The sequence below is a fragment of the Petaurus breviceps genome, unplaced genomic scaffold (genome assembly GCF_028583685.1).
Source record: "Petaurus breviceps papuanus isolate PSGF00001 unplaced genomic scaffold, PetGlider_PUasm1.0 37, whole genome shotgun sequence".
NCBI classification, from domain to species: Eukaryota; Metazoa; Chordata; class Mammalia; order Diprotodontia; family Petauridae; genus Petaurus; species Petaurus breviceps.
In genome coordinates this window covers 77,541,956-77,553,449 of record NW_027186296.1, presented here as the reverse complement: position 1 = coordinate 77,553,449, position 11,494 = coordinate 77,541,956, and the positions used below count along the sequence as shown (strand labels likewise).

General features: G+C 50.9%; 2 protein-coding genes and 1 long non-coding RNA gene across 9 annotated transcripts in view; 1 reads left to right on the top strand and 2 right to left on the bottom strand.

Annotated features, from left to right (window-relative positions):
- The window catches only part of NFKB2 (nuclear factor kappa B subunit 2), a 9,448-nt gene extending 8,361 nt beyond the window's left edge, over nucleotides 1-1,087 (bottom strand). Inside the window, exon 1 of the mRNA XM_069097393.1 lies at nucleotides 933-1,087. The gene's annotated coding sequence lies outside the window, so the exon portion shown is untranslated. The remainder of the gene's footprint in view (nucleotides 1-932) is intronic.
- A 131-nt stretch (nucleotides 1,088-1,218) lies between these two features.
- On the top strand, nucleotides 1,219-2,179 carry LOC138169407 (uncharacterized). Its single transcript, XR_011170345.1, has 2 exons — nucleotides 1,219-1,625; nucleotides 1,829-2,179. It is a non-coding gene; the product is annotated as an uncharacterized lncRNA (long non-coding RNA).
- A 2,513-nt stretch (nucleotides 2,180-4,692) lies between these two features.
- Nucleotides 4,693-11,494, bottom strand: part of GBF1 (golgi brefeldin A resistant guanine nucleotide exchange factor 1) — a 141,100-nt gene continuing 134,298 nt past the window's right edge. For 5 of the 7 annotated variants that reach the window (XM_069098817.1, XM_069098818.1, XM_069098820.1 and 2 more), the window contains 14 exons: nucleotides 11,394-11,465; nucleotides 11,209-11,303; nucleotides 10,758-10,911; nucleotides 10,121-10,346; nucleotides 9,255-9,415; nucleotides 8,842-9,088; nucleotides 8,536-8,741; nucleotides 8,118-8,268; nucleotides 7,902-8,032; nucleotides 7,434-7,535; nucleotides 7,057-7,170; nucleotides 6,608-6,788; nucleotides 6,271-6,408; nucleotides 4,693-5,630 (listed from right to left, as the gene is read on the bottom strand). In XM_069098817.1, coding sequence (XP_068954918.1) covers nucleotides 5,350-5,630; nucleotides 6,271-6,408; nucleotides 6,608-6,788; nucleotides 7,057-7,170; nucleotides 7,434-7,535; nucleotides 7,902-8,032; nucleotides 8,118-8,268; nucleotides 8,536-8,741; nucleotides 8,842-9,088; nucleotides 9,255-9,415; nucleotides 10,121-10,346; nucleotides 10,758-10,911; nucleotides 11,209-11,303; nucleotides 11,394-11,465 — 2,259 coding nt within the window. In that variant the 3' untranslated portion in view covers nucleotides 4,693-5,349. The remainder of the gene's footprint in view (nucleotides 5,631-6,270; nucleotides 6,409-6,607; nucleotides 6,789-7,056; nucleotides 7,171-7,433; nucleotides 7,536-7,901; nucleotides 8,033-8,117; nucleotides 8,269-8,535; nucleotides 8,742-8,841; nucleotides 9,089-9,254; nucleotides 9,416-10,120; nucleotides 10,347-10,757; nucleotides 10,912-11,208; nucleotides 11,304-11,393; nucleotides 11,466-11,494) is intronic. The other 2 variants (XM_069098819.1, XM_069098824.1) reach the window with 1 other exon arrangement.

The window sequence follows — 11,494 nt, the reverse complement described above, 5'->3', positions numbered from 1 at the left end:
GGGGGGGGGGGGGGGGGGGGGAGGACCGTGAGTTGGAGATCTGGGGGCTCACCTTTCAAGGCCAGTGGTGAAATTTGGAAGCACAAAGAAAGATTCCTCCGTCTTCACCCCTACCCCCTTCTAGGTTTCAAACCTGCCCTTCCCTCTATTGGTCTAGCCTTCCTTCCCTTTCTCTCCCCTCCCACGGCCTGGGGCTCCCCTGGGATTTTCCGTAGGTCATCTGTTGGGGCCTGAGAGGGAGGGAGGGAGACTGCTGATTCAGTCTTTGGGGCTTTTGGGGGAGATTCCTCTGGTAGGGAGCTCTCTCTCCCCTGGGGGCCCTCCTGCTCTAAGTCCCTGGGGATACAGTGCCCCACTCCCCATTCTTCCTATGGACTTTGCACAGTTTGGGGGAGGGGAGCCTGTGGCTGCATCCACCCCGCTCTGGGCGTAGGAGTCTCCTTCTCCACTCCTCCCTATGTAAGGGGATGCTTAAGGGTCAGAGACAGATCCCTTTTTTCTCTCCATTCGTGTTTGTCTGCATGCATGTGTGTCTGTGTAATAGAGCTAAAATGACATGGTTTTGTGTATTAGCATACTTGTGTCGGTGTGGGTGGATGTATATACACAATTTTGTATACGCGTGTCAGTGTTTCTCTGTGGAAGTGTGTACACCCTCTTGTGTCTGTGTATATTTGAACACGTCCTATGTGCGCTGGACATGTGTGCCTAGGACTATGGTCCCTCTCAGAGCTAACATTATGTGACTCGTGCGTGTGTCAGGATCTATGTGGAAACGCATATGTGTGCATGATGTGTGTATATGCGTGTGATCGCGCCCAGGTGTGGATCTGTGTTCTTTACTCTCAAGGCTGAGTGGGGGTCCCCACCCCGCCCCTCTACCCGTGCTCTGAGAACTGAGGGAACCCAGGTCCACGACCCCGGCCACTCACTGCGGCTGCAGCTCCCGCTCCGGCTCCGCTACCCGTTAGTCCTGCCTCCGCTAGCCTTCCGACCCCTGTGCCACTAGGCCCCCAGCAGCCCCAACTGGGAAAGCCCCTTTTCAGCCCCCCCCTCCTCGGGGGGGAATTCCCATAACGTCACGGGGCATCACGCCCGGGCCTCTTTTTCATTGGCTCAAAGTTTTAGTCTGTGGCCGGCTCAGCCAATGAGAACCGAGTCTAGAGCACCGCCCGCTCTCATTCTGTCTCCGCCTCTCAAGCAGAAAAAAAAGAACACCCCCTCCCCCCCCCCGCCCCCTTCCTCTCTGCGGGATCCGGGAAGGGTGGGCATTAGGTAGGAAGCTCCGCGCCCTCGCGCCTGGTGCTGCTGTCTGGGGGCCTGGTCTGAGGGCCTCCTCTATCAGCCCGGTGGCCAGCCCTGAGGAGTGGAGATGAAGCTCCTAGGGAACTAAGGCCGTCCTCTCCCCAGGGGACCCAGCCCGGGGTCCCGAGCGCCACGGCTAGGAAGAGCCTGGGACCGGAGGGGAAGTGCGTTCCGCCCGCGATCCTAGGGCAGCACCATCTGGAGGGCAGCGGGAGCGAGGAGGGCGACCCTAGTTTGCTTCGTCTCCTGGGCAGCGTTCAGATCGGGTCCGCACCGCCGGGCTAGAGAGCCGTAGCCAGCGCGCCGTCTTCACGGAGGAGGTGGGGGCCAGGTGATCGTCTGAATAAGTGTGGGAATGGAGTTTCCGGAGGCTGTGTGGCTGCTAGTGCCTTCCCCCTAACATTGCTAATTTCGTTCGCGCCTGTGTATGGACTTGTTCTCCCCCTGCACCCCTATCCCCGCCTCCCTCCAACCACCATTGTAAACTTCTGGAGGTCAAGGATTGTTTCATTTTTGTCTTCAGGTCCCCGATTCTAGCCCGTGTAATAGGCCCTTAAGAATATACTTCATTGTTAGGGGAGGGGGCAAGAGCCCAGTTGTCGGAGGATATCCATTGTCCGAGAGAGGACTCCCATCTCTCAGCGGCCAAGCGCAGCATCTTCTTGAACAAGAGGAAAAGGTCGAACCAAGTTGTCCAGTTAGTATATTGGAGAATTGGACTTGGATTCAGGAAGACCCAAGTTCAAATGCCACCGGACACTGATACCATGAGCTAATCTTTTAAAATGGCAATGCCTGTAGTACCTTTCTCACAAGGGTGATGAGGCTGAAGTTCAATAATGCGAGTAAAACATAAAGCCTACAAAACATCAGATATCCATAAATTATAAGTTTTGATCTTTGCAATCTGCCAGCTAGGAATCAAAAGACCAGTGGCCACAGAAAGACCCAGTGTGCTGGGCTGGAAGAGGGAGGTCACCCGGGACAAGCACCACTTCCTCAGGTTGCTAGGCCTGACTGCCAACACAGATCTGACCATTCCTTGTCTCTTCCATTGGCTCTTCATGCAGGTCACCCCACCAATCATGGGGATCCCATAAGGCTGCCCTGGGTTCTCTTCTATACTATATTGCTTAGTGATCTCAGCTCCCATTCTCTACGCAAAGGATTCCCAGATTTGTGTGTTCAATCCTAATCTTTCTCCTGAGCTCCAGTTCCACATCACCAACTGATTTTGGACATCCTGAATTGGATGTCTCATAGGCATTTCAAACCCAACTTGTCCAGAAACTCTTTTTTCCTCCTAAACCTTCACCTCTCCCCAACTTTCTTATTACTAATTAGGGCACTACCATCCTTTCAGTCACCCAAGCTTGAAACCTCAGTGTCATTCTGTGACACAATTCACTTGTCTTCACCCAGCATTTCATTTCTCATGTCCTTTACTTGTAACTACACCCTTCTATAGGTCTACACCACTTCTTAAAGAGTATTGCTATAGCCTTATGACTGGTCTACCTGCCTCATCTCTCCCCACTTCAATCCATCCTCTATTAAGCTGCCAAAGGGATTGTCCTTAAGTAGATTTGACCAGCTCCCTCCCTCCAATCCCATGAACTCCAATGGTTGCTATTTGCTGGATCAAATGTAAAACCTGTTTGGCACTTTTTTCCTACCTCTTTCCTCTTTTTACACTTTACTCTCCTCTATTCACTCTATGATCCTGCTATACCAGCCTCATACATAATAATCCATCTCCTGGGCCTAGAATTTTGTCCTGGATGTTCCCCATGCCTGGCATGCTCTCCCTCTTCACCTCCAATGTTGTTTCCCTGGCTCCTTTGAAGGCTTAGCTAAAATTCCATCTTTTGCAAGCCTTCAGACTCTGCCTCTGCTCCATCCCTCTGGCATCGCCTACCATTTACACAGTATATTATCTTGTATATAGTTATTTGTATGTTGTCTCCATTAGAACGTGACCTCTTTTAGGTAAGGGATGGTGTTTTTGTCTCTCTTTGTATCCTCAATGCTTAGTTGCCCCTGGCATATAGTAAACACTTACCAAATGCTTGCTGATTAAATGCTGGGCAAGAAACCAGCTACACTCTCCAGCTCCTCAGTTCCCTATTTTCATTGAATTCCTTAGACTTTGAGTTCTAAGAGTCAGCTCTGCATTTCTTCCTTGGCAGCCACACAGCCTATGCCCTTGTTTTCCCTCCCTATGGTTGATTAAAACATGAGTGGTCAGAGGCCCCTCAAAGCAAAGGAGGGACATTGGCCTAGGGTAAGCATAGCTAAAATTTTCCTAGATGAGACCCTAGCACCTTGAAGTTCTAGCTCCACCTGACCATCAATATTTTGATGGTCGCCCTCTCAAAGGAGGATATTCTAGGCATTGAGTGATGCTGCTCCTTAGAAGTGGCAATTGGGAGGAAGTGGTGTCCCCAGGGCAATATGTGAGCATATGGTTTCCCACACGGGGGTGCTGACTTTCGTGCTCTTTGAGGAGGGTGGGCAATAATGCAGAAAAATGGAGAAAATAGGAAGAATGTGGAAGTATGCAGAGGTACTTGCCCATCTCTCTTCCCTAGTGGTGTTGAGAGATAGGGACCATGAATAGACTCAAGCAGTTTAGGGGCGAGCCCTTAAATCTACAGCAGTGGGTATGATGCTTTGAAGCCTAGGCCCCATAGGCATGAGGCTAGGACTTGGAGGGGTGAGGAAAATCTTCAGGCACCTTTGTCTGAATGCCATCTTGCCCTCTGCAAAGAGATAAGTTGCATGTCATAGGGTTGGCAAGTCACTGAACTGTTCTGGGTCTGTTTGCTGCCCCTGCAGGAGGTGGGATATAGGCCCTAAAGTTTCTTCATACGTGACATTTCATGATGCTAAGATTTGGTTCCTGGGCTTAAGCTTTTGGAGCCCTAGTGATGGTAGATTGCAAGGATTAAGGTCTAGCTCTATGTGATAATGCCTGTGTAACACAAGCCCTAGTTTCAGTTCACCCAGTGTCCCCTTTCTCCTTAGAGCAGGGAGACAATGGAGGAAGGTAACCAATTATTAATGAACTCTGTTCCAGCCTTGTCTCTCATTAGTTTTGGAAGGTACAATTGCCTTTAGTGACGCCCTTCCTCAGGCAGGAGGGTAGCTGGGCACAGTGACTGGAGGCTACAGAGTAGCAACAGAAAAGACCCATCCTTGCCTCTAATTCCTTCCTGAGCAGGGGAAGCATCATCCTCTTTTATTTCTTCTCTCTCCCTCAGCTACCCCTGTGGATCCTATGTGTTGGGACTAGTCCCTTCTCTATCAAGGCAACCACAGGCTCAGAAAAGGAAGTGTTGGGGAAGGAGGAAATAAAGTAGAAGGGGAAGGGAGGCTGGGGTGTGGTTTTTATTACATTTATTACATTGTAAAAAGTCAATTGTTAACTTCTTTATATGTACATGCTTCTGTAGGCAATTCCCCTTGTTACCTCTGTCCCCTGGCCCTAATTAGCTCCCCAAATTAACCCAACTCATGGATAAAGGAGGAAGAAATGGAGGAGGTAGCTCAGGGCTGATGGGGGAGAGGAGAGGTCTGAGGAAAAGGAAGCAAAGTGCAATGTGGTTGGAGTACAGCTCTCAGAGCTAGGACCGAAGGATAAGGGCAAAGAAGGGGCCCCTAATGCCAAGAAGCAACATGGATAGGGCTGGTTGGCACTGATGTCCAGAAGTGTCTCCCTTACGGTCAGCTTAGAACTCCTAAGAGACTAGAGCTAGCCTGGGGTGAACTCTGGGTGAGCCCTGAGTCTGATTTCTCAGTCTCAGGGAGTCCTCCCAGAAATGATGAGCAGAAGACAGTCCCTTCTCTCTGGATGATGTCTCTAGGAAGTGCTGCCCTCCTACCCTTCAGCAATTTCCCAATTTGGCTCCAATGAGAGCAGCAGCAGTGGCTGGGCTGGGCCCAGGGATGGCATCAACATAGTGTGCAACCAGAAGAGGGAGAGGGTGAGAAGCCCTCAGTGGTGTGACAGGAGGGTAGGCCCAGTCTTCCCAACCACCTGCCTTAGTTGACTTCGGAAGTGGGCATGGGGTCAGTGGGGCGAGGAGCAGTTAGCAGAGGCACAGGTGAAGTAGCCTCGATCAGGGCCGGATTTAGAATGATAGGCAATGTCATGGGTGGCACGCCCACCTGCAGTGGGGAAGCCAGAGGCTGAAGGATCAGGGGGGGCTGGGCCAAGGGTACAGGCCCATCTGTGCTAGGACTCAGCTTGCTGGGTGTCAAGACTGTAGAAGAAGCAGAACCACCGCTGGCAGCTGCTGCAGAGACCTCAGGCTTCTCTGGGTCTGTGGGGGAGAACGTGGCAATGTTCAGATCCCACTCTGGCACACTCCTCAAACCTTCCTCCCCTGCCTGCCTCAGGCCAGGCAAGTGAGAATCCATTTTGCAGAAGTTCTGAACCTCTCTCAATCATTTCACATGATTTCATCTTACCCACTCTTCCACCCTGAGTTCTATAACAGTTAAAAAAGAAAAGCCCAAATTACGCAGTCCTCATATTTTGCTGGGGTCTCCCATTTCCCCTGGGCACAGAAGGCCAGCACTGCTCTCTGGATATGGCCCCTTCTCCTCACAAACACTTCATTCTGGATAGCACCACTACCGCAGGCTGATGAAGTCTAGAGTTTTCTGATTCTTTGGGGTAGCTGGGTGGTGAGGTGGATACAATGCTGGGCTTGGAGTCATTAAGACCAGACTTCAAAGCCAGTCCCAGACACTAATCCCAGGCCAGTCACTTAACTTCTGTCTCCCTCAGTTTCCTCAAATGTAAAATGGGGAATTATAAAAGCACCTATGTCCCAGGGTTGTTGTGAGGATCCAATGAAAGTGTGCGTAAGATGCTCAGCAGGGCTTAGTAGATGCTTGTTCTCTTCTCCATATTATCCCTTCCTTTGATTTTTATAAGTTCAGAAAAAGGGGACTCACCATAGGCTCCCAGCTCTGAGGGCATTTCTGGAGTATGTGTGTGGCTGGGCATCCTTGTGTCACTGGCAGCAGGAGTCAAATGGGCAGAGGTCAAGGATTTCTGGGAATGTGGTTCAGTAGGCACCGGTGGCAAGGGATCTGGGGAAAGTTATAGTTTGGATAGTATCTCTTTGCTTTCTGTAAAGGAATAGTTTTATCTCCTCCCGATGGCTGTGTGCCACTGACCAGCCCAGGGTACTGAGCCCCCAGCCATTTTAGTTCCTCTGGGAGCTCTAGGAGTCCCCTGTGCTGAAGCAGGGGAGCAATATCTGGTAGGGCCTTCCCCCAAGTGCCATACCAGGGATGACTGTCTGCTTGAAGAGTTCATCTCGTAGGTGGGGCAGGAAACAGTCAATACGCTCCCAGGTGATCTCCCAGAGGGCAGAGGAACCACTTCCCCTGGTGTCTGCGTTGTGGAAGATCTCTGCAGTATCCATCACTAGCAGCATATTCTTCAATGACTCAGGGATAGCCTCAGACTTGGAGAGAGGTGTGTAGGGGGGGGGCGGTAAAACAGAACAAATGGGAAAGGGGCAAGGAAGAGCAGCTCTCAGACCCTCATCTGTACAAATGTGTGAGGAAGTCAGGAATTTATAGCCTACAAGGGTAAGGGCAAAGTGACTGGGCTTGGGAGTGGGAAGATGGAAGGAGCATAGGTAAAGAGGATATGCCAGGGATGAGGCTCAGTGGGTAGAGGCCAAGTTTAATGGGGAGGGAGCAGAGCTTCGGGAATTGTAGGCACCATACCAGTAAGTCGCTGGAACCTGCATGCATATACTTGTCCATGAAATCCAGGATAGTCAGCCAGAGTGCAGCAAAGGTTGGAAGTGACAGCAGTGGGGATAGGTGCTGCAGGAACACCTGTGGCCCACCAGTGGCATATCAGATGATCGAAGATACCATCCTCATCCCTGGTTCCAGGGATGGGAAGAATCCCTGTCTAGCCTGTTTCCCTTACAGGCCTTTGACTTGGATAATTCCTCTGAGGCTCAGGATTTTTCTGGGCCCTCAGGTTCCACAGGGCACTGAGAGATATGTTTTCCCTGCCTTCACTATCTGCCAGGGGGTACTGTCTGGTCAGTATCTGTAAGTGTGGGGAGAGGGCCTGGTGCAGGTGATCGTACCTTGGAGAGCAGTGTGGAAGCCCGCATCCGTGTCTCCTCCATTCCACCCACATCTGCGGGGCTGATGTTCTCCAGAAGTTTAGTCAGAAGAGGAAACAGCACCTGGTGGTCAATCACCCCACATCCCACCCCCCCAGCAGGTCAGTGGTAAGCTTAGCTCCCAAAGAGCCAGGACAATGACTAGGGGAAGGGGGGGGAGGGGAAACACATCATGGGGGTAGGCTGAGGCATAAGATATATAATTTTTTTGCTTTTTGGAGGGCAGTTGGGGTTAAGTGACCTGCCCAAAGTCACATGGCTAGTAAGTGTGTCAAGTGTCTGAGGCCACATTTGAACTCAGGTCCTCCTGACTCCAAGGCTGGTGCTCTATTCACTTCGCCACCTAGTCACCCCCATAAGATAAATATTGGTATAGAAGGCTCTTATCCCTGCCTCAAGCTGCCCATGCTTTTTTCTCCACTCCATTACCTTATTAAAACAGGACTCCCATTCTAGGGCATCTAGTTTCTGCAGGTCATGTACCAACAGTGCCCTCTGTAGATAGGTGAGCGCCTGCATCCGTACCTGACGCCGGGCATCACAGCAAAGCCAGGCAATGCCTGAGCAGGGGAGGAAGAGTCAGGGTCACTGCTGGCATCCCAATCAACATCCTCAGCCTTACCCCTCATTTTCCTTGGGGATTACCCTGAAGCAACGGGCACCAGCAATGAGCCCAGAGGGTCCGGGAATCAGCCTCAATCTTCTTGCCCCCTGTCTCCAACTGACGCTGCTCCTCAGCCCATGAGCTGTAAATAGTTGCTGCCCGGGTGTGCAGGGTGTGCATCAAGTCCAGCAGCTGGAATCACAAAGGAAGGAGCTGTGACTAGGACCTAAAGGACCCAGACTACTTCATCCTCACTACTCCGGACCTGGTCCCCTCAAGGGCAATGTCTACCCCACCAATCACCCTATTCCTAGGACAATTCCATTATCCAATTCTTTGGCTTTAGGAGTTTGTTCCTCAGGCTCCATTCTCAGCCCAAACCTGCCGGCCCTGGCCCCCAGCTGGGTTCCCCAACAGCCAGGCACAGGGAGAAGAGGAAATAAATGGTGCCATACTTACGTCCTGACTGACCTGTAAAGACACCGTGTGGTAGCTAGCAGGCACTCCTTCATCGTCTTCATCATCACTGTGTCCGCTGCGAGTTGTGTGCTGGCTGGATACCCGGGGTCGACGAAGCACAGAGCCGTCCTTAGACTTCTTCTTGAAGCGGTTCCCTTTGCTATCATATTTATGGCATTTGCTCCGTTTTTCCTGAGATTTGCATCCTGTGGAGACCCACGCCATATTTCTCTATTCATGTAAACCCCTACTCCTCCCTCTCTCTTTTTCAAGCAGCCCCCTTTTCTCCTTCCTTCACCCACTTACCACCATTCAGACTGGCCTCCACAAAAATTCGGATGGTCTTGACACAGAGCTCAAAATTGTCTGGTGTAATATGAGCAGCATCACGCACAATGAAAGACAGTGACTCCACACATTTGAGGAGGGACTTGGTGTCATGAGGTCCCAGGTCCAACCCCACAGTAAGGCTGTACTGATTCACCAGAGGAGAAGGGCCAAGCCGGTTTGGTCCTGGTCCTGGCTTGGAGCTGTCCAGGTCGTCCTTCCCCACCTGTCCAGAATATGAACGTGGGTAGGAAATTGGATGATTTGCTTGGCACAGAGCTGGAGAGCATCATATGGCTCTACTTATCCCTTTCATTGTGCCCCCCCAAAACCAGGAAGCCACCCAGACCAGGATGGGGAGTCCTACAGCCCACTGCCCCTTGTTTTCTCACCACTAGCCAACCACTGTTGACCACATCGGCATCAGTTGCTGAGCGGTGCATCTTGCCTGGTCTACCATGGTCAGTATAGACCTCTGAATCTGAGGTGTAGCCTCGGTCCAAGCTGACGTCACTGGGGTGGTAGGAGGAGAGTTCACTGTCTGACTGAGCACCTGAGCCAAGTGAGAATGTGGGCAAAATCAGAGTGGGTATGGGGATACAGATGGAGATGCTGGAACAAAATACTAAAAGACACTATGGGTTTTTCTCCTGTGAAGGAAAGATTCTTCTCTTTCTGGGTTGGCTTAGGTAGTCCTGCCACCAGAAGACAAAAGTATAGACAATCTTTATTCTAGTTATTTTTGAGCCAATGGGACTCAGGCTCCTGTTGACAAGGGTTACCACTGTAGGGACTGAAGGACAGTTGGTCTCCAGAAAGTCTTATCATTCCTGCGGCACATTTCATGTGGCAGCCAAGTGATATGGTGGATAGACAAGTAGACTTGGAGTCAGGAAGACTTGAGTTCAAATATTGCTTCAGACAATTACTAGTTATGTGATCATGAGCAAGGCCCCTTAACCTCTCTGAGCCTCAGTTTCCTCATCTGTAATACTATGGCCTCCACGGTCTAAATCTATGATGATCTTTCCATTATTCTCTGTGTCTCCATTGGAGTAAGAGCCATGAAGAGCCATGGGTGGCACTGGGGAGCTGACAGTAGTGTTGGAGACTAGCAGATGCATGTATTTAATTTGCTTAATGCAATCTCTGAGCTTTCTTTCTTTAGGGTTTTTCTTTTTCTAATCCATGGAAGACTGCAAGAATGGAAAGACAGCTGCTTGTCTGGCAGTATCAGACTTCCCAGGGGAAGGCTCACCAGTATCAGTGGTGTCTGTCCTGGCTGTGGCCTGCAGAGAGGGGGGAGGCTTCACCCCTGAGCCGATGCACTCTAGCAGGGTAAAGAGTGTGGCCCAGTCATCCCCAGAGTGGATGTTAGCTGCATTGGTCTTGAGCAATTCATGGAGCCCATAAGCAACCTGGTGGCTGACACGAGACAGCACACTAGGTTTCATCAGTAGTAGGATACGGAGGGACAGCAGCACCTGGAATGGTAGGAAGTGAGCATAGGGCTCACCATTCACCCTCTACTTTCCTGCTTGCCTTGCTCATCCTGGGAACAGAGTATGATAATGGTTTGCCTATGGGATACCCTGCTACTTCCTCTGGCCTTTTGTGGTCAGAAAAAGTGAGGACAAGGGGCACAGTTGGTGGTTTGTATGCCAGCTCCATGACTAAGGCCATTCCAGACATCTCCTTTCCCCCGACCATTCCTAGTTGGGAATTCTTGCTAGGGGTCCTTTCATAACATTAGGAAGCAATCTATGCTTCCATCATTTCCAAGCCCCTTAAAGTATGGCACCCAATGTAGTCTCTGCTACAAATAGTCCCATGGATAACACTTGGCCTTTGGTACACCTTTACCCCTGTCTTCCAGATGGCTAAGATCCCTTCACCTGGCCACTGATTTCCTCTCTCCTTAGCAACCGTATGGCCAGGCGCAGTAGCCCCACCACAGCCCGCTCCACCAGGAAGCAGAAATCCAGCGCCTGGACACATAGGTGGTACAGATGATCACGCACTGTCTGCCATACACAGCCCACACGGTCCCTATGTGGCAAGAAGAAGGGAAGAGGGAAGAGAGGTAGTGAGCCAAGGAGTAGAGGCCAGTTTGGGCATTAGGTATCGCTCTAAAGTCCTAGTACTACACTAATCCCTTTAGGCTCCCTTGGTATTGATGTTGAACACAGGAATACTGTGAGTCCTGTTGCTCTGGTATAGCAATAGGCCCTCCTGCTTGTACAGGCACTGCTTTTTTCTTGGTGCTAGCTCTAAGCACAGTGGTTTTGCACAAAGGACCTCAGTTGGGGGGCAGGTTCCATGATTCAAGCCTTTTCCTTGTCTCACCTGTTCTCTAACACAATCCGCAGAAGCATTTCCAGGCAGAATGCAGCATCTTCCTCATCATAAGTCTCCTCATCTGGTGTCACTGATATCAGAGCCTAGAGGGTAGGAGACAACGTGCTGCTACCAGCCCACCATCACCTGGTCTACCCCTGTTTAGCTCTTCCCACTGTCCTTCTGCTTCATACCTTCATTAACTCTTGTAAGGACTCCAGCTGCAGGAACTTGCTTTCTGTGATCATCTTCTCTGGGTCACACTGCTATAGAGGGAGGAGGAGGGAATCAGTGG